At 40.9% G+C, this 20,152-nt stretch overlaps 5 protein-coding genes across 7 annotated transcripts; 1 reads left to right on the top strand and 4 right to left on the bottom strand.

Annotated features, from left to right (window-relative positions):
* Positions 1–147: 147 nt before the first annotated feature.
* On the bottom strand, positions 148–3,102 carry LOC311504928 (uncharacterized protein). 2 transcript variants are annotated; one of them, XM_084568270.1, is made up of 3 exons: positions 2,852–3,102; positions 1,834–2,032; positions 148–1,752 (listed from the first exon to the last, which is right to left on the bottom strand). In XM_084568270.1, exons 2-3 carry the CDS (start codon positions 2,021–2,023, stop codon positions 950–952), a joined length of 993 nt encoding a protein of 330 aa, XP_084424396.1. In that variant the 5' UTR covers positions 2,024–2,032; positions 2,852–3,102; the 3' UTR covers positions 148–949. The 2 variants fall into 2 exon arrangements, with proteins under 2 accessions (XP_084424396.1, XP_084424397.1); XM_084568271.1 differs by having other exon boundaries at positions 149–1,752; positions 1,846–2,032; positions 2,852–3,101.
* A 464-nt stretch (positions 3,103–3,566) lies between these two features.
* Positions 3,567–5,641, bottom strand: LOC311504852 (ras-related C3 botulinum toxin substrate 1-like). The gene is made up of 2 exons (XM_084568184.1): positions 5,147–5,641; positions 3,567–4,536 (listed from the first exon to the last, which is right to left on the bottom strand). Exon 2 carries the CDS (start codon positions 4,509–4,511, stop codon positions 3,948–3,950), a length of 564 nt encoding a protein of 187 aa, XP_084424310.1. The 5' UTR covers positions 4,512–4,536; positions 5,147–5,641; the 3' UTR covers positions 3,567–3,947.
* A 512-nt stretch (positions 5,642–6,153) lies between these two features.
* Positions 6,154–9,672, bottom strand: LOC311504311 (ras-related C3 botulinum toxin substrate 1-like; the record flags this gene model as incomplete). Its single annotated transcript, XM_084567330.1, has 3 exons — positions 8,983–9,672; positions 6,395–6,580; positions 6,154–6,257 (listed from the first exon to the last, which is right to left on the bottom strand). Exons 1-3 carry the CDS (start codon positions 9,530–9,532, stop codon positions 6,154–6,156), a joined length of 840 nt encoding a protein of 279 aa, XP_084423456.1. The 5' UTR covers positions 9,533–9,672.
* A 1,422-nt stretch (positions 9,673–11,094) lies between these two features.
* pkmyt1 (protein kinase, membrane associated tyrosine/threonine 1) lies at positions 11,095–15,132 on the bottom strand. Of its 2 annotated transcripts, XM_084567837.1 has the most exons (8): positions 15,007–15,132; positions 13,848–14,282; positions 13,350–13,587; positions 12,919–13,192; positions 12,725–12,831; positions 12,464–12,636; positions 12,075–12,292; positions 11,095–11,901 (listed from the first exon to the last, which is right to left on the bottom strand). In XM_084567837.1, exons 2-8 carry the CDS (start codon positions 14,223–14,225, stop codon positions 11,532–11,534), a joined length of 1,758 nt encoding a protein of 585 aa, XP_084423963.1. In that variant the 5' UTR covers positions 14,226–14,282; positions 15,007–15,132; the 3' UTR covers positions 11,095–11,531. The 2 variants fall into 2 exon arrangements, with proteins under 2 accessions (XP_084423963.1, XP_084423964.1); XM_084567838.1 differs by lacking the exon at positions 15,007–15,132 and having other exon boundaries at positions 13,848–14,476.
* A 14-nt stretch (positions 15,133–15,146) lies between these two features.
* Positions 15,147–19,979, top strand: LOC311504633 (elongin-B-like). The gene is made up of 4 exons (XM_084567839.1): positions 15,147–15,240; positions 16,078–16,212; positions 16,314–16,422; positions 18,930–19,979. The coding sequence occupies exons 1-4, from the start codon at positions 15,238–15,240 to the stop codon at positions 19,040–19,042; spliced, it is 360 nt and encodes a 119-aa protein (XP_084423965.1). The 5' UTR covers positions 15,147–15,237; the 3' UTR covers positions 19,043–19,979.
* Positions 19,980–20,152: the final 173 nt, after the last annotated feature.

Here is a 20,152-nt window from a genome sequence, read left to right as displayed (position 1 = left end):
CAGTTATTCAAAAACCTCTTCTCACTACGAGCAAAAGCTCCAAATATCTGCTCTTGTGCCAACTGTCTTAACAAGACCTAGCTTAACTGCTCAGTGACTCGAGCAAAAAACGGTGACCGGACGATTTGTTCACGGTTGGTTCAGTTGTCCAAGAGTTGGCGCTGAAACCAGCCTGTCACCAAACAATAGTCTGAGCTGTTAGTTGTGGAGAGTAGCAATAATTTCAGCAACCCAAGCAAGTGGCAACACTACCAAAGAAGAAATACTTCCCCAAACTACTGTAGGGTCCTCCAAGCCACAGCTTATATACCACAGTATATGGTCTGTGTTTAATGAGACATTAAAACCTATACGTTCTGCCAGTATTTTTCTGATGTTCCTTTTTATTTTTTGCAATTTTCACTTTTGCCAGGGGATATAAACTTTGAAGCTAGGTTCCTCTGGGATTTGAATTCAGATTTTGAGCTGGATTAAGAGTCCTGGAACCACAGATCTATTGTTGAAATTGTCAAATAGTCTGATGGGATTACAGTGATGCATTAATGATGAGTTTTCTGACAGTATACATGCTTTTAAGGAGGTTCCACCAAGACGTGAACCTTCAGTATCATTACTTTTGAATATTGATGTTTACATTAACATGTCTTACAGCAAACTCACTTAACAAGCTGCATTCACAGACGAGAAGAGGATGGGAGATTTGTGAAGGAGAACTTTGAAACTCTTTATTGAGTGATTTGTAAACACACTGCAAATGCAAGTAAAACAAAAATAAATCTATACACAGATGTATTTCTTTATATAGTAATATAAAACACAACAAATATTTGAAGTAGATAAAAAAGAGAAATTCTAATGATACATGACTTGAAATAAGTGTCCATTCATAAATAACATGATATGTAAAGGAGAAGTCTGGATCAATCAGCTGTTCAGTTGAACAGCAGACTCACCGATGAGTTTGCTCGTGTTGCTTCATGTTACTTGAGTGAGCAAAACTTTTGCCACAGTAGCTGCAGCTGAACGGCTTCTCTCCTGTATGGTAGCGTAGATGCACCGTCAGGTACCCCGACTGACTGAAGCTCTTCCCACATACCGGGCAGCAGTACGGCTTCTCCCCTGTGTGCGTTCTGCTGTGTTTCTTATAGTTGCTTGCATGAGCAAAGGTTCGACCACAGACAGAGCAGCTGTACTGTTTTCTCACACTACTCTGGAACTGAGTGGTAGACAGTTTTTCTGCTCCAACATCATTTGCATTGTCATATCTTTGAGACCGTGGCTCTTCTGTCCCGTTGTGATTCAGACTGAAGACAACTCTTGACTCACTGTGGAGTCCTGAACTGGCTTGAGGAAGTTCTAGGTTTAGACCGTCTGATGCACTGTTGTAAAAACAATCCACGATGTGCAAGCCATCTTCATCTGATGTGGGCTCTTTTATTTTATGATCATATTCAGAGACTGGAAGTACAACAATGGAGCCCACATGATTCAAAATTGGTCCACTATCAGTCTCTGATTTAAGATTTCCTAGGTTGTGTAAGCTATCATGTGGTCTTGTTGCGCCTTTAGAGGAGACACATGGCGTAGCTAATGATTTAATAGACACAGCGAGATCTTTAAATTGATCAGAGGGACTGATTAGTGCAATGTCCTTATCAGGAGGGATGACTCTGATGTCCTCTCCAAGCTTTTCTCTCTCATTTATTTGCCCCTCAGTCTGTCTGGATGAATCAGACATTTGTGGAACCATTCCTGCAAGACAAAAATTGCAATGAGCCACAGAAGAGACAAAACTTCTATTATCAATGCAAACAAATAGGTGTATTGTCTTGCCATTGTTCTCACTGTTTATCATATCTTGGAGCTCCTGCAGCCTCCTCTTCAGGCTCTGGTTCTCTCTCTGGGTTCTGGCAGTTTTCTCCTGGTACTCCAACACTGTTTCTCTCACCACCTCCAGAACCTCCTGCACCGCTTTAGACAGCAGCTTCTCGACTCGGCCATTCAAACGCTCGACTTTGGACATCTTTACGAACTGAAAAGATAAAAATACAAGAGGGTTTGATCAGTGTGTAGATGTTTTTTTAAAAAAATGCAGGAGCACCATGTTGACTTTAATTTGCTCATCCAAATAGCACAGATATGTTGCCTTTATGCACAATATATACATATATGTATATATACACACCGATCAGGCATAGCATTATGACCACTTTCCTAATATTGTGTTGTGCCTCCAAAACAGTTGTGACTCATCAGAGAATGGACACGGGCCTTCTGAGGGTGTCCTGTGGTGTCTGGCAACAGAATGTTGTTAGTGGGGGCCTTTGGATCCTATGGGTTGAAGAGAGGGGCCTCTGTGGATCATCCCACAGATACTTGATCAGTTTGGGATCTAGTGAATTTGGAGGCCAGGTCGACACCTTGTGCTGTTCTTCATGTTTTCTGAGTTGTTCCTGAACCGTTTTTTGTGTGTGTGTCTGTGTCAGGCTGCATCCTGCTGGGGATGGCTGCTGCCATCAAGGAGTGTCATTGCTATGGGCCTGGTCTGGTCTAGGTGGGTGCTACTGTAGCATACTGATTGATGTTACTTAGACATGTAGCACTGCTACATGTCTAAGTAACGTCCACATGAATGCCAGGTCCAAAAGTTTCCCAGCAGAACATTGTATTGTCACAAGATGGTCAATGTTATTTACTTCTCCTGTGAGTGGTTTTAATGTTGTGACTGTTCAGTGTATGAAAAGACATATTTAGCTACAAATGAAATAATAATAATAATAATTACCACCATAGTTCTCAGACAAAATGCACGGGAACATATATTTCTAAAAATTAGACAGTAGCATCATACCTTGAACGCAGTTCAGAGAAACAGGTGCAGTCAGTCTTGATGACCCCCGGTTGATCAAATGCTGTTCAAGCTGGAACCACGCTTTGTAGTCACACTTGCGCAGGTAACTGCATTTAGGTACAATGACTCCTTTATATAAATCAAGAAATATCAAACCAGGTGTCCGTTTGGCGTCTTAATAGATGTTTTTTCCTTGCGTTAAACCGTTAAACCCTGTCTGATCTCTAAAACGGTTAGGGTTGCGTGCAGGAAGCCTCTCCATTGTCTTCCTGGGTCCTAGGGCTCGTTGGGTCAGTGTGCAGCGCGTTTCTGCCCCCTACTGGTAGAGAGGCAAAACAACACAAACTTCAAACTGGGGATCAATGGGCCTCATTCGTACTTGCTAAAAGCAGAAAATATAAAAATCTCATGTTGCATTCATCACCCAGAAAAGAAAAAATTGTTTGATTTGAAAACCTATTTACCACCTGTTAAAACTGTCAAAACTACAGGTATGACTGAGCGCTGCAGCCTGATACTCCACTTGAGTTTGACCTGCAGTACCACCACCAAGAAACATTTTGTCAGCACAAAAGCAGCAACTTTGCTCATGCGTGAGAACAAAGTACGCTGATGAATCCCACAAATGTCCTTAAACAAGGTGTAGGAACGGTTTATAGATGGGGCATAAAAAAGTATATACTGCTGACTATATGATACATTATTTATGATTTATATCTGGTTCTGTGTAAATAATTATATCAGCATATTCCTCCATGCATTAATGAGCATGTTATTAAGTCAGAGTATCAAAAACTCACCTGAACCCAGAAAACACAGTGCACTAGTCAAACTTCTTTCTAGTATTTTGAGGTGGTTTATTGTCACAGCATGTTCCACAACCTTAGCATCCACATGTGGACTTTTGTTTGTAACTTATGAAGTAGATCATTCAGAATGCAACTGGTTACTAATAAGTTATTTAACAATACATCATGACTTCAGCAACAGATTACATTTACACAAACATTCAGAAGGTGCTTCGAGATTTGATTGCATAAACATTATTGAGGAAAAGCATATTGTGAGTTTAAAAAGAAAATACTGATGGGCGTTGTTACAAGAGAACACAGGGCTTGTTGGTGGCAGCTGAGAGAAAGACATGCACAGCTTCATCAAACACCTCATCCAGTCCCTCCTGGTTGATTGCAGCACATTCAAGATATTTGACAGCCCGTATTTGTTCAGCCATTTGGGTTCCCTGCTGCTTGGTGACTGTGGTCAGATTCTGCTCCTTCAACTTCTCAAGGACCTCTGGATCATCACGCAGGTCACTCTTAGTTCCCACAAGGAGAATGGGCACATCAGGGCAATGCTGTTTAATCTCTGGGTGCCATTTTAAACTGACATGGCGCAAGGATGTCGGACAGTCAATGGAGAAGCAGATGATGAAGACGTCGACTTGGACATAGTGGATGGGGCGAATGCGTTCATATGCGTCCATGCCAGAGCAGTCCCGGAGATCAAGTTTCACCAACTGGCCGTCAACAGTGACATTGGAAGTGGTCATGTCAAATATTGTTGGGGAGCATATCGTAAAGGTCTTTTTGACAAAGGTCTGGATTAGGCAGCTTTTTCCTACTCCACTGTCCCCAACAAACACACACTTGATTCTCTGCATCACCACAGTTTTGCCTCGAAAAATTCTGAAACACAAGCACAATATTCCATTTCCTCATATTCGTTAAGTACAACACAGTTTTCTCAGATGTAATGGATTTCATCTTAGCCTTTCCATTTAACACTTTAACACCTGGCCCTATACAGAGGGACGAAAGTGTTATAATCAGAAAGAAAGAAAGATAGAAAGAAATTACTTAACTTATGTCATTCATTGAAAAAGTAATTAAGTAAATGCATTTAGAGGCAGATATATTGATCATATACACTTTCTTTCTTTCTGTCTTTCTTGAACGTGGCTCTGATGTTTTGTGTCTTAGTGCTCAAAGTGAAATCCAGACTAAACAAAGAACCACAGAGGAAGAAAAACAGGTGACTTCTTTTGTTGTTATGTGAATCATAATTACGCCGTTGAGCAAGTATTGTAGTCAGATAGTCAAGCTCACGTTCATGACATTAAATCAGGCTGTTGTCTCTCAAGTATAGACACGACTGAAAACCACCAGAGCTTTTGTGAATATGAGAGAGTACGTCACATTTGAAGGATAATGTTGCTTCCCAGAATGTGTATTTTTGAACCCTTATGGTGACAAAAATGATGCTGACAAAGAGAATAAATGGAAAGATCGAACTTACCTCTCAAACGCTTGTATCAGAGTGTAGCTTGTCTGAAAATGTGGAACTATAGCCTGGAGAAGGAAATGACAAATCTGGCTTCACTCTGAAACAAGTTGCATCCTGTTAGGAAAGAATTTAGAACAGACTTTCTTTGCTTTGAACCTGATTGAGAAACGCGTTCAAAGTTTTGGGAAATGGTTTTCCTCATCTTTTCTGAAAAGTGACGATATGAGGTACTGCTTTATCATTCACTGAGCTCTGATTTCCTCCCATACAGTTGGTTCCATAAATGTTTCCATACCGACACGTTTCCTTTCAGATGTCTATTAAAACGTAAAGTTGAAATGATATACTGAGTGTGAGGCTTAATGTGCAGACTTCCAGCTGTGGTGTAGGATTACAATATTTTTAATACACAGTTCTCTACTTTTTAGGGCTAAAAAGTGACTGTTGACTAAACATTTTTTTTTCCTGCTTTGATTTTACAGATTTTCTTTAATTAAGTCTTCATCAGTTAACTCTTTATAAGGCACTCATTGAAATATTTGAAAATTCTAAATTTCTAGAGTGTTATTGTAGGGCAGGTGTGTCATTCATTTTAGTGTAAGGGGTAATGTAATGTCAAGCGGGTCGGAACAGTAGCATAATAACCTATAAATAATGAAAACTCTAAATTTCCCCCTTTGATTTAGTTCAAAGAAGAACAAGTACATTATGGAAATGTTCATATTTAATGAACTATCCTTTCACAAAACAGTTTATGAGCAACCTGAAATTTCTTAAGACAAATAAAAGTACAATTTCAGCTCATTGCTGCCATCTGCTGTTTAGTTCTGGATGTTGTGTTGCATTATGTCCGCAACACTGACAGAAACAGTGGACAAATTAGGAATAGCAGCTAATTCATCCCAGCCAGATTGGACCCTTTTGTGGGCTGGTTTTGTCCCCCAGGTCATATGTTTCACACCCCTGTTGTACAGCATAAAAAGACTTTTACTTTTGTGACATTTTTCAAAAAACACTCCTTAGATTCTTACATCCTCAGGAAAAGCAAACTCATGGACAATCTCTGCCATGTGGATGTTGATGGAAGACAACAGTGGTGGATGATAACAGGATTCTTCATATTCTAAAGACAAACCACTTCACAATATCCAGCCAAGTGAAGAACACTCTACAAGGAAGAAGGTACAGTATATCCTTATCCAAGTATACTATGGAGAGAATGTGTCACAAATAAGTGTATTGTCTTGCCATTGTTCTCACTGTTTATCAAATCTTGGAGCTCCAGCAGCCTCCTCTTCAGGCTCTGGTTCTCTCTCTGGGTTCTGGCAGTTTTCTCCTGGTACTCCAACACTGTTTCTCTCACCACCTCCAGAACCTCCTGCATTGTTTGGACAGCAGCTTCTCCACTCTGCCATTCAAACGCTCGACTTTGGACATCTTTACGAACTGAAAAGATAAAAATACAAGAGGGTTTGATCAGTGTGTAGATGTTTTTAAAAATTTTCAGCAGCACCATGTTTCTTGACTTTAATTTGCTCATCCAGATCTCACAGATATGATGCCTATATGCACAATATATACAAATATATACACACACCGATCAGGCATAACATTATGACCACCTTCCTAATATAGTGTAGGTCTCCCTTTTGCCTCCAAAACAGTTGTGACTCATCAGAGAATGGACATGGTCCTTCTGAGGGTGTCCTGTAGTGTCTCGTAACAGAATGTTGTTAGTGAGGGCCTTTGGGTCCTATGGGTTGAGGGGAGGGGCCTCTGTGGATCATCCCACAGATACTTGATCAGTTTGGGATCTAGTGAATTTGGAGGCCAGGTCAACACCTTGTGCTGTTCTTCATGTTTTTTTGAGTTGTTCCTAAAGTGTTTTTGTGTGTGTGTCTGTGTCAGGGTGCATCCTGCTGGGGATGGCTGCTGCCATCAAGGAGTGTCACTGCTATGGGGTAGGTCTAAAAATTCTCATAACTTGGGAAACAGGTGCAGTCAGTCTTTGATGACCTCCGGTTGATCAAATGCTGTTCAAGCTGGAACCCCACTTTGTTTACAATATTCACACTTGCGCAGGTAATTGCATTTAGGTACAATGACTCCTTTATAAAAATCAAGAAATATCAAGCAGGTGTCCGTTTGGCGTCTTAATATGTGTTTTGTTCCTTGCATTAAACCGTTAAACCCTGTCTGATCTCTAAAACGGTTAAGGTTGTGTATGGTGGCCGAGTGGTGCAAACCAATATTACAAAATGTGAAACACTTTTACAAAGCTTGAGACAAATTTACATTTTAGAAAACATTATTACATATCGGGGCGGCACAGTGCCGAGGTGGTTAGCACTGATGCCTCACAGCGAGAAGGTCCCGGGTTTGAATCCATGGGCCGGCTGGCCTTTCTGTGTGGAGTTTGCATGTTCTCCCTGTGTCTGCGTGGGTTCTCTCCAGGTACTCCAGTTTCCTCCCACCGTCCAAAGACATGCTCATTAGGTTAATTGGTGATTCTAAATTGACCATAGGTGTGCATGTGAGTGTGAATGGTTGTCTGTCTCTGTGTGTGGCCCTGCGATGGACTGGCGACCTGTCCAGGGTGTACCCCTGCCCTGATGACAGCTGGGATAGGCTCCAGCGGACCCCCGTGACCTTTAACAGGACTAAACGGGTATAGAAGATGAATGAATGAATGAATATCATAAAACAAAATTACATTGCCATATCACATTCCGAAACAAATTTACATTTCAGAAAACAAATTAACAAGACACGAAACAAATTTACAAGTGGTGAAACACTTTTACAATTTCCGAAACAAATTTACAAATATCAACCATCAACCGGAAAGGGAATGTATCAACTTCCCGGGTTGAACAGGAAGTGATAACAGGAGCGGCCAATACGAGTTTGTTTCGGGAATTGTAAAAGTGTTTTGCCACTTGTATATTTGTTTAGGCATTTGTAAAAGTGTTTTGAGTCTTGTTAATTTGTTTTCTGAAATGTAAATTTGTCTCAGTGTGCAGCACGTTTCTGCCCCCTACTGGTAGAGACGCAAAACATACAAACTTTAAACTGGGGTCAATGGGCCTCATTCGTCAATGTTTTTCCCCTTCGTGTATCTGTACTTGCTAAAAGCAGACAATATAAAAACCCCATGTTGCATTCATCATCCAGAAAAGAAAAATAGTTAAATGTGAAAACCTATTTACCAACTCTCAAAACTGTCAGAACTACAGGTATGACTGACCGCTGCAGCCCGATGCTCCACTTGTGCAGGACCTGCAGTACCACCACCAAGAAACATGCTGTCAGCACAAAGACAGCACTCTAAACGTTGCTCATGCATAAGAACAAAGTACACAGACACTGATGAATCCCACAAACGTCCTTAAACAAGGCGTGGTAACGGTTTATGGGTGTTGCCCAAAAAAACACTATTTGAGCATATACTGCTGACTATATGATACATCATTTATGATTTATATCTGGTTCTGTGTAAATAATTATATCAGCATATTCCTCCATGCATTAATGAGCATGTTATTAAGTCAGAGTTGGGGAAAAAACTCACCTGAACCCAGAAAACACAGTGCACTAGTCAAACTTCTTTCTAGTATTTTGAGGCGGTTTATTGTCACAGCATGTTCCACAACCTTAGCATCCACATGTGGACTTTTGTTAGTTATTTAACAATACATCATGACTTCAGCAACAGATTACATTTACATGAACAATCAGAAGGTGCTTCGAAAATTGATTGCATAATCATTATTGAAGAAAAGCATATTGTGAGTTTAACCTCGCTGTTTCAAAAGAAAATATTCATGTGCGTTGTTACAAGAGAACACAGGGCTTGTTGGTGGTGGCTGGGAGAAAGACACGCGCAGCTTCATCAAACACCTCATCCAGTCCCTCCTGGTTGATTGCAGCACATTCAAGATATTTAACAGCCCGTATTTGTTCAGCCATTTGGGTTCCCTGCTGCTTGGTGACTGTGGTCAGATTCTGCTCCTTCAGCTTCTTAAGGATGTCTGGATCATCACGCAGGTCACTCTTAGTTCCCACAAGGAGAATGGGCACATCAGGGCAATGGTGTTTAATCTCTGGGTGCCAATTTAAACTGACATTGTTCAAGGATGTCGGACAGTCAATGGAGAAGCAGATGATGATGACGTTGGCTTGGACATAGTGCATGGGGCGAAGACGTTCATAATCGTCCATGGCATTACAGTCCCAAAGATCAAGTCTCACCAACTGGCCGTCAACAGTGACGTCTGAAGTGGTCATGTCAAGTACTGTTGGGTAACATATTGTAAAGGTCTTTTTGACAAAGGTCTGGATTAGGCAGCTTTTTCCTACATGACAGTCTCCAACACACACACACTTGACGCTCTGCATCACCACAGTTTTGCCTCAGAAAAGTCTGAAAACACAAGCACAATATTCCATTTCCTCATTTTCGTTAAGCACAACACAGTTTTCTCAGATGTAATGGATTTCATCTTAACCTTTCCATATAACAGTTTTGTCCCTCTGTATAGGACCAGGTGTTAAAGTGTTAAAACTTTAACACCTGGTCCTATACAGAGGGACAAAACTGTTATAATCAGAAAGAAATAGAGATAGAAAGAAATGACTTAATTTATGTAATTAATTGAAAAAGTAACTAAGTAAATGCATTTAGAAGCAAATATATTGATCATATACACTTTCTTTCTTTCTGTCTTTCTTGAACGTGGCTCTGATGTTTTGTTTTTTAATGCTCAAAGTGAAATCCAGACTAAGCGAAGAACCACAGAGCAAGTATTGTAGTCAGATATTCAAGCTGACATTCAAGACATTAAATCAGGCTCTTGTCTCTCAAGTATAGACACGACTGAAAACCACCAGAGCTTTTGTAAATATGAGAGTACGTCATATTTAAAGGATAATGTCGCTTCCCAGAATGTGTAATTTTGAACCCTTATGGTGACAAACATAATATTGACGAAAAGAATAAATGGAAAAATCAAACTTACCTCTCAAACGTTTGTATCAGAGTGTAGCTTGTCTGAAAATGTGGAACTATAGCCTGGAGAAGGAAGTGACAAGTATCCTGTTAGGAAAGAACGGAATTCTTTGCTTTGAACCTGATTGCGAAATGCGTTCAAAGTACCAACACCAGAGATCATTAAAAAGGCACGGCAGAAACTCTATTTCCTGAGGACTCTAAGGAATAACCACCTCCCCCAGAGACTGCTGGTGTCCTTTTACCGATGCTCCATAGAGAGCATCCTCACCTGCTGTATCTGCATGTGGTTCTCCAGCTGCACTGCAGCAGACATGAAGGCGGTCCAGGGGGTCGTCACCACAGCCCAGAGGATCATCGGCTGCCCCATCCCCTCTTTACAGGAACTGTACAACTTCCGCTGCCTGAGGAAGGCCCAGGCGATACTCAAGGACACAACCCACCCTGGAAGTGGAACAATAAAGACAATCTATTCTATTCTGTCGGCTGCATTTCACCTGCTGAAGACAAAACTAAAGGCAGAAAGATGCAATTACAAGCATCTTAAGACAGGCCTGGCAAAGATGGCTAATAGGAAGAAAGCCACTCTTCAGTGATATATGTTGTTTCCAAACATCAGGGAGCCTTTGTACATAACGGAGCTAAAACATTAACATTTTATTTATGATTATTTGTCTAATCCCCTTTGAGTCTCCAACAACAGGGTGTGGGGTTTGAAAAATGCTATAATTCCTACACCTTTTTCTCCATCTTGGATGTGACCCTGCTAGTAAAGAGTGTCTGCACATCAACCCTACTCAACTGTAACATCTGTACGTTCTGGTGAACAGCTAAAACAATAAAACAGTCTCACTGTTTAAACTGTTTTAAAACTAAATCTACATTCATTCTGCTGACTTTATATCTTTTTGATTTATATCCCTGATTCTGTTTCCAAGTAATCGTTGGTGGGGAAAAAATTAACTCACGTGAACCCAGACAACACAGTAGACACCATCAGACTTATATTTTGAATTTTCAGTTGTTTTATAGACATGTTCCACAAATATTCAGTTTCCATCTTTTCATCTTCTTATGTAACTCATGGTAATTTACTCAGAATACAACAAGCTACTGATAACTTATTTAGCAATAAATCATGACTTGTCATTGCAGTAACACATTACATTTACACAAACATAAAAAAGTGCTTTGAGGTTTTATAACATATTCAACCCTTTTCCTTAAGTTCATTCAAATACACATTAAAAAAAAAAAAGCTATTGTAGGACTGTAAGAAAATGTCAAGAAACAGTTCATACACACTTAATAGCGAACTTGGTACATTCAGACATGAGGTCCCCTCCACCTGACATTTTAAAGAGAAACAACTTCTTGGCAGTCTTGTACTTATGGCTGTGCCTCTGGAGTCGTTTCCTCGAACAGACTGAGAAGGTTCTTTGGTTCAAAGCTGGGTCGGGGTAAAGCTTCCTCTGTGCAGACCCAGCTGCGAGCACAACGCTGTGAGGATTTAGTGGATGATGAAGAATGCGGGCTTGACATTGATGTATGAAGCTTGCTGTGTATTGGGCTTGCGTTGGGTGTCAAAGTGTGGCAGGAACCATTAGAATGAATACTGGAAGGGGTCTGAGCCAAGATACAGGAGGACCAGTCACCCAGACTTGAGTGAGTGGGTGTGTGGGCAGGACTCTGATGATTGTGTATCTGTGAACCTGGGAGAGGAGTGGATGTGCTTCCCATAGATAGTCTGGATTTCACCCTGTCGAGAAGCAGCAAAAAATAAGTATTCATTTGAACAGAAATAACAAAAGACATTTAAGACATAACATGAAACCAAATAATGACTTATATACAGTGTATATATGTAACCCAGTGATTTAAGTTGGGGCAACAAGCTTCAAACATCGACTTATCAAGACAATCATTTTCTACCTCTGTGAGAAAGTGGGTGAAAGCTCTGGGTCTGCGTGATGCACAAACACTTCATCATCATCCGGGCTTCCTGTGTCAGTTTGCATGGCAGTGAGGGACAGGGTTAAATCCCTGTCCCAGCTGTCCTTGGGCGGAGTGCAGGGCACTGGCTTGGTCCAACGGGGAAGGAAGGACAAGTGAAAGGAGGAGAGGAGTCTACGCCCAGAGTAAACCACCAACTATGAGGAAAAATAAGAAGTTTGCATATTGTATATTTTCAGAAAAATCTGTCTGAATTGCGTACCCCTTGAAAATACATTTACTTAATCTTTTCAAACCTACACATTAATACATTTAATCATCAAACTCAATTGAAAAGTTAAATTTTACAGTGTTTGTTGGTTGAGTACCTGGCACAGGGAGGCCAGCGTCAGCAAGGTTTCAGCAACCATAAGATAAATGCGTCGTTTCCACCGGTGTTTCCTAACAGAAGGGAGGGCCAGAAGCTCAGAGACTGTTGGCCTCGCCGACGGTTCTGGAGCCAGCATCATTCGTAGGACGGCCTGCAGCTCAGATGACAGGCCTGCAAATACAGATGGGACAGGTAAAAAAACACTTGACTGAAGACAGCAGGGGCAATTTATGAGGGCTTAACAGAAAGTGGATCTTACCACTGGTCAAATCTGAGGGGAGACAGCCTTGCCTGAGCTGCTGCCATCCTTCACCGCCATTTGGGACCTCAATGTTACAGGCGAGCTCCAGAATAGACACACCCAAACTAAATAAATAAGATTAAGACAGTAATTTAAATCAGAGGAATCAATTACACATTATACTTTATCATGTTAAATAATGGTATGCGAACCTGAAAACATCTGCGGCTGGTCCATACTCCCCACGGAGCAGCTCAGGAGCCATGTATCTGGGATCTCCCTCCTGAAAATCCTCTTTCACCTTTCCCTCGGCTGTACTTGTCTGTTTCAGCTCAAACAACAGGCCGAAGTCCGCAAGCTTCAGACGGCCAGAGTCTGTGATGAGGACGTTAGCGGGCTTGAGGTCCAGATGCACAAAACCATGAGAGTGCAAGTGCTGTAGTGCTGAAAGGAGGTCGCACAGGTAGGCCCACGCTGCGGGCTCATCTGGATTGACGTGTTTCAAACAAAGGCAGAGTCAGTATATCTCGGATATTTGAGAATTTTCTAGAACAAGAACATGTATGAATTCAGTACATGCATCAAAAGAGGTGTCAGATAATACAACGTCTAACTAGATTCAAACGGCATTTTTCGGACAGACCTGGACCAGGAGGCTGGTTCTCGGCATGGAGCAGCAAGCTGGTGCTACACAGCTCTGTCTGAATGTACAATCGGCCGCACTCCTCCCAGGCTGCCACAAAATTCAGGATGTGAGGGTGAGGACACAGGCGCTCGTGGTTCCTGGCCTCCCTCACGCTCCGGTTCCTGTCACTGTTACCCCTGAACCGCTGAGCAGAGCGCTTGATGGCATACAGATGGCCATCCTTGTTATTTTGCACCTAAAAAACAACAAAGAGTTGTGAAGTCCTGTCTTCTGTTCAGATATAGATTTGGTGCTTTAATCTAAACTGGATTGTGAGATTCCTGATTAAATAACAAGTGATTTTACTGACTACTACTGACCAAATTAAGGCCACTTTCTCACAAACTCAAGAACAATTTCTAATTTCCTTAATGTGAAGACACAACAGGCTATAATCCAGTGTTATACAGCTTTCATGCACACACACGTAAACACAGAAATCTCCGTCTTGCTCACCTTGTAGACCTCTCCAAAGGATCCTCTTCCCACCAGGCCCAGATTAGTAAAGCACTGAGTGAAATAAGACTGCTGTTTGCTGGGATCATATACGGAATTTGGAGGTGGAGATTTACTAAGGGAATGAGACACTGGTGTCCAGGGGGATGGATGCTGAGGGAACATCCTGCTCAGAGGGGGACATCCCTTAGATGGTGGCAGTGGGGGCAGAGAATGTGAAATTCTGGCCGGGGAAGAGTAGGATGAGTTGGATGTGGACGATGAGGAAAAAGGGAGGCGGCGCTTTTTGAGGGAGAAGGACTGCTCTGCATGGGAGAAGTGGGTCGGGAGAGGAAGAGGCACCCTGGACACTGTAGTTTCCACTGCCATGGACATCATGACAAGGACCTTTTGTTTCTTTCTTTTTTTTTAGCTTCTTTCCATGAAGACAGCAACCTGCAACATTTAGAAGAAAACCAATTTTTTTTATATTAGTATGTATGTGGCAATTTTTGGACTGATCAACCAATGCACTTGTTTTTTCAGGCAATGAACAGAAAATGCTGATCTAAAATCTTTGTGAACAATTTGTTTTACACTTCCACACAGCAAAAGCAAATACTTATTATTGAAATATTCCTACAAAACACATACAAAATACATACATACAAAATATCTGTTTTCACAAGCAAGTGAAGTGAACCCAAAATGTTCCATTTGTCATGCTAGAGAGATATGACATCTTGAAAATCTCGTTTGACAGGTTGTAGGTATCAGTATCAAACCCATCGATGCATTACTGACAAGTTCTTTAGTGAAACAACAAGTCTTGCTCGTCTATGGAAAGCTACCGGTGCTAAGAGGTGGAACAGCCCTGCTGAAAGTAACGTAGCTACACTAACACAGAAAACATACTGCACATTTGACAATCTCAGTCTTCACCTGTAATATTTATTTTTGTTACTTAGCTATGACTAGCTACAGCATTATTATCAATTTTATGTTAACACTGACAACTGTCACTTCAAACAAAATAACAAATTTTGGCTAACGTCAACGAAGGGCGGACCAACAACACACAAACTAGCTAGCTAGCTAGCCGGCTTGCGGTGAAATAACTTCCAGTAACTGCCACTTCAGTGTCGAATAAAGCAGAATAAAGTAAAGTTATCATACAGACCATAACAATACGGTTTTAAGGACAGTCGCTGTATCCAAATCTGCGGGTACACACTTCAAGGCATGAAGGCACCTCGCGCCAAATTCTGAAAGTTTGACGCAGTGCTGCGTACCTGCCCTCCGTGAATACAAACTGTTATTTACATTGCGCAATATCCGCAAGCGGTGCAGTCTGGGGTTCTGCTGCACAAAACAGGGCTGGCGTAACTGGCTAGCTAGCTGACCACTTGAAATGGTAACTTTATTAATATTAGGGGCAATTTTGTGCGATTAGTGCTTAGATATGAAGACGGAATCGACGTTTAGCTCTCTTTTCAAAGGTGTTATAATGATACACCATACTCTCAGTTATAGAAATGTTAATTTCACTTTGTTTTTGCCAGCCAGCTAAAGCTAAGCTCGCTGTGTTAGCTTCGCCGTCCCATTTGTATTGTAATGGGTGGTCTAGTTAGCGAGGTAGCTTAGCTTGGCTAACCTTGGAAGAGATGTAACGTTAGCCAGCTAACTAACCCAGGTGGACTTTTTAGATAAGCCTAACGGGTACTATCATTGTCGGACATACCGCATGTAATAATTTAACTGTTGGGCCTATTTTTGTCTGAATTCACAAGGCTGTTTCATGTCGGCTAATGTCGCGTTAGCTCAGAGCTACGTCTGCCTGTCACTGCTCTGTTTCCTACCTTACGGATAAATGAATTGTCAGTAGCGTTAATGTAGTCTGAAAAACACACTGACAAAACAACTAAGAAAATACTGTAGATGCCTTAAATGTGTATGCTAGCGAGACACGTTTAGCCTACTTTCACATTATGGGATTTAAACAGCTGGTGGACACACAATACTAACGATTTACATGGCCATAACCATAGAACAACGTGTTGGAGAAACATTTAGCAGAACCAGTAACATGTCTTTTTATTCTTGGTAAAATGAAAAATAGAATTTAACACTTTTGCAGAACCAGCAACGAGACCTTGCCAAGAGTCCTTGTCTTCTTGGTTAAAGGGGGAAAAAAAAAAGAAAAAGTTGTGTTTAACATTCTTATCAAACATTTTTGCCCACTTTCTTTCAGGACGTGTTCTTAATGATCCGGCGTCACAAGACCACAATCTTCACAGATGCCAAGGAGTCCACTACTGTCTATGAGCTGAAACGTATTGTTGAGGGAATACTTAAAAGATCACCTGAAGACCAGCGGCTCTACAAAGTGAGTTTAAGGCCAAGTGTTGCAATGTCTGAGGGATTGATTATACAATTTGGTTTAGTTTTGTGTGATTTTGTGACATTTATCATCCTTTTTTTCTACAGGATGATCAGTTGCTAGAGGATAGCAAAACTCTGGGTGACTGTGGATTCACCAACCAGACCGCCAGACCCCAAGCCCCAGCTACAATTGGCCTGGCCTTCCGTATAAACGGTAGGTCCCATGTATTCTGTTTGTGTGCTTCTAAGCCTCAGACATACATTTTATTTCCTCATGTTCTGTGATTTTCCGCGCAACACAAGACATTTCCTGTTTTTCTACGCCTTTTCAACCCTTTCCTGATATTCTGGTTGAGGAAGTATTTTGGGGTTTTCTTGTTTAATACCATTTTTGGATTAACATTTTGAAATTATTAGCACAAAAGAGGAAGAGCATTTTATTACATTTCATACATTTGTGTGCTGTGGTAGTATGTATTAGAGATGTCCCGATCAAGTTTTTCGCCTCCCGGATCGATACCTATCTTTTAATATTCAGTATTGGCTGATCAGAGTCCCGATCCGATCCTAAATAAACAAAATTTCCTACCCTGAAGATTCATAAAGGCTTCTCTTATCTTCCTTGTATTCTCATAGATCATGCTGTGCATCGTGTGACTGTATTAAGCCCAATAAATAGGGCTGTCAGAGCTAATGTAGCACAGAGAGGGTAGCTCGTACCTTGACTCCAGCATACAGTAAAGACCTGTGTGTGTATGTGTGTTCTCTACTACAGAACTCGTCTGGTAATCCAGCACCTTAAACTCCGTAACCCTATCTGTTTTTTCGCCTAAACACAGTCTCCAGGAAACTTTTCTTTTCTTTCAAATGCAGCGTTCAGTGTTTGTTGTTAGAGTGTTCGACGTATTATGTTTTGTTTTGGTGGCGAATCAAGTTGGTAGTATTGAATAATGATGTCCTACTACCACATTGCACAGTTTACAAATTTCTGTCTGGCTGACTTTCATTTTGACTTCAGGTTGCATTTTCCACACAGCAGACATGATTAGTCATGTGACTTTGGTAATTCCTCTTCTTCAGTTTTTGGCATCTTTGATGCTAGCTTAACATGATTAAAATGGAAGAAGAAGTTTTGACCTTACGGGGAGAGGGTTTTGGTTTAAGCTAAAATAAATAGCCAGATACCGATCCTGTCATTTTAAAAATGTCTGCATCGGCAGTGACAGTAGATAACTATTATTAACAACCACTGATCCATTCTTTTGTACCTACCATTAAATATCAGTCTTGACTCTTCACTGCCAAGTATTTCTTCATTAAATATTACACCAAATGGCTCTTTCACAGTTTTCAGAGAACATGATTGAGTTGAGCTGTGCCACAATGCCATTTGGAACTGAACAGCTCATGATGAAGTTAAAGTTGCTAAATGTTAAGCAACACAGAACTGAGGGGAGACATCTGAGTAGATGGCGTGGAGGCAGAAGGAGGGAGACGTTTCTGTGTTGTTTGACTGCTGAGAGACATGTTACCGTTGTAGTGATCTGCTTCACTGCAACGTATGGAGGTGTATGTCAGGCTACCGCACAGATCTGATGCAGTACAGTGAATCTGGCTTTGCTCTAAATTAGGCCTGTAATGGCGTGCTATTGATGATATCAAGTCTGTAAACTCATCGATTTGCGTAGATCACGTTGAAGGATTGAAATGTTTACATTCAGATAAATTTGCAGTTAGAATCGGCACAAGCCACTTAGGTTAAATCTTACACAATTTACACTAACTGAGCTGAATAATGGAAGAACAGAGTTAATAAAAATATCTTTACTAATAAGGCAGTTAGTTGATCAAAATCTTGGCTTTTAATTAATATTAAATATTAAGATTAATAGATGTTAGAATATGTTACTACAAGAACATGTTTGAATGAAAGGTTAATGATAGAAGTTCTTTTTCGCTGGTAAGTTAACCAAAGTATTAGTCGACTACTCAGAAAATAATCAATAGATTAATCAATCGAATAATTATTTGCATCATCTGTACTCCCAATGCTTCACACAAGCTGGAGAAACTGACATGGCTGCCCCTTGTGCTCCGATTTCTCCCCAATGCGAGATTTGCTGCGTCACATGCGTGTTGTTCGAATCATTCACAAACAAAATCTCCATGTGGTCATTGATTATAAGCTTCATATCACGTTGTTGGAGAGAAAGAAGAGGTGTATACATCCCAGCTTGGATTTTACTGACATCAGTTTGCTTCGGTAATAACACCACTGAATGGGGTGCATTGTGAGTGAAATAAGGGACAGTTTAAATGTAATTTCAGTGTCTATAACTAAATCCGTCTACAAATTATAGTTGGGGTTTAAACTGTCCGTTAGTGTAGGTTAAATATGATTCACAGAGTTTACATCTGTAGATTTTTACCTTCCAGATTTGATCAATCGGGGTGATTTACCAACATATTAACCCTCACGAGTGCTGAAAATGTGTTGACGTGACACCGAGGCCATCTTGCCTCACAGCTGTGAATTACTCAACTCTGAGGCTACTATTATTTACTTGTGCAACATTTTGAGCTGATGGGGATTCGGCCGGACACACTTGCCAGAGTAAATGTTCACTGCAGCAACTTTCGTGACATGACTTATGTTGTCACATTAAACTCTGCTCTCACCATGGAGCTCATGTTTCCCTGTCTCCTCTCCTCTCCCTCCAGATGAGATGTTCGAGCAGCTGCACATCGAGGCCTTCTCCAGCCCCCCAGAACTGCCTGATGTGATGAAGCCTCAGGACTCCGGTAGCACTGCCAATGAACAGTCGGTGCAGTGATAGCCGGGGGAGCAAACGAGCACTGGAGGGAAGGATGGAAGTGGTTGGTGTGTGTGGATTAACTGCAATGAAGACGTAGCGGGGTGGAGGATATGTAATATAATTTCAGTTGATGGATGGGGACATTGTAGGTAATCGAGCCTATCCATGTTACCATCATGCTATCATCTAGGCATCCCCCCCAATTTACTTCACAAATATTTTATTATTATTATGATACCCACATCACATGCAGTTCTGCTCCTTGAATTTGCTCTAAAGCAACAACTGGCTCAAAATGATTGGTAACGAAGTTGGTTTGGAAAGTATGATTGTGTGCGTGTGAGTTGTTATAATTATTATCATTAATATTTTGGAAACGGTGGAGGCATAGTGTTACGTCACAGTGCTCTAGAAGTACCATGCATGGGTAGGAGTCCAGTGTCTGAATCAGCAAACTGCATGAACAAATTCACAACAAAGGCTTTATTTTCACAGAAACAGATAGACCTACCACTGATATGTTTCCTTGGTCTCATTCTCCCATTTCTGTTGTACATTTTTAATTTGATTTCATACCAGGAAAAACAAAAAAAACACGTCTTTATGATAGTTATGTTATTTTTTTTTGTGTTGTCATTTTGTCTCTTACTTGCTAGTCCTTCGTTGTGTTTCATGCACTGAGACCAAAGGCCTCTCGGACAGCAGAGGGATTTATTTTTTTGGTCAGAGGACATTTTGTCTGTGATGTACAGTATATGCAGGAGGACACGTTTCCTTGTATTAAACATTCATTTTAAAAATACAAACATGACATGTCATCAACATTAATGTGGCACCTTCCCCTAGTTACACAAACATAGCTTGTAACTGTGAGCTTGCTTAATTAAAAGTTTTCCCTGTTTGTTTTTTTTACTCTGCTGGCTATTTCTTTTTATTAAAAAAAACAAAAAAACAGGTTTATGTCCAAGGTCTTCTCTCATAGCAGAAATTTTAGAAAAGCAGGCGAGAAGGTGAGACTTGGTACGTTTACACGGACACAGGTTTTCTGCTAATGTGTAACCACCTCATTTTGAGGAGACTGGCCTGATCGGAAAGACTTTCCAATTAGATTGAAAGGGGAGGTGTAAA

The sequence above is a fragment of the Chelon labrosus genome (genome assembly GCF_963514085.1).
Source record: "Chelon labrosus genome assembly, chromosome: 19".
Lineage (NCBI taxonomy): Eukaryota > Metazoa > Chordata > Actinopteri > Mugiliformes > Mugilidae > Chelon > Chelon labrosus.
The sequence above is the reverse complement of the archived record's forward strand: the minus strand, read 5'-3'. Positions and strand labels throughout refer to the sequence as shown.

Bases quoted from the DNA above. Each gene is read 5' to 3' on its own strand.
- LOC311504928 (XM_084568270.1), bottom strand. From the start codon at position 2,023: ATGTCCAAAGTCGAGCGTTTGAATGGCCGAGTCGAGAAGCTGCTGTCT. The intron at 1,753-1,833 runs GCAAGACAATAC...TTTGTCTTGCAG, and splicing joins GATAAACAGTGAGAACAATG to GAATGGTTCCACAAATGTCT.
- LOC311504852 (XM_084568184.1), bottom strand. From the start codon at position 4,511: ATGCAGAGAATCAAGTGTGTGTTTGTTGGGGACAGTGGAGTAGGAAAA.
- pkmyt1 (XM_084567837.1), bottom strand. From the start codon at position 14,225: ATGATGTCCATGGCAGTGGAAACTACAGTGTCCAGGGTGCCTCTTCCT. The intron at 12,637-12,724 runs GTAAGATCCACT...CTGTATTTGCAG, and splicing joins CCCCTCAGATTTGACCAGTG to GCCTGTCATCTGAGCTGCAG. The intron at 11,902-12,074 runs GTAGAAAATGAT...GCTTCTCGACAG, and splicing joins TCACCCACTTTCTCACAGAG to GGTGAAATCCAGACTATCTA.
- LOC311504633 (XM_084567839.1), top strand. The intron at 16,213-16,313 runs GTGAGTTTAAGG...TTTTTTCTACAG, and splicing joins AAGACCAGCGGCTCTACAAA to GATGATCAGTTGCTAGAGGA. The intron at 16,423-18,929 runs GTAGGTCCCATG...CTCTCCCTCCAG, and splicing joins CCTGGCCTTCCGTATAAACG to ATGAGATGTTCGAGCAGCTG.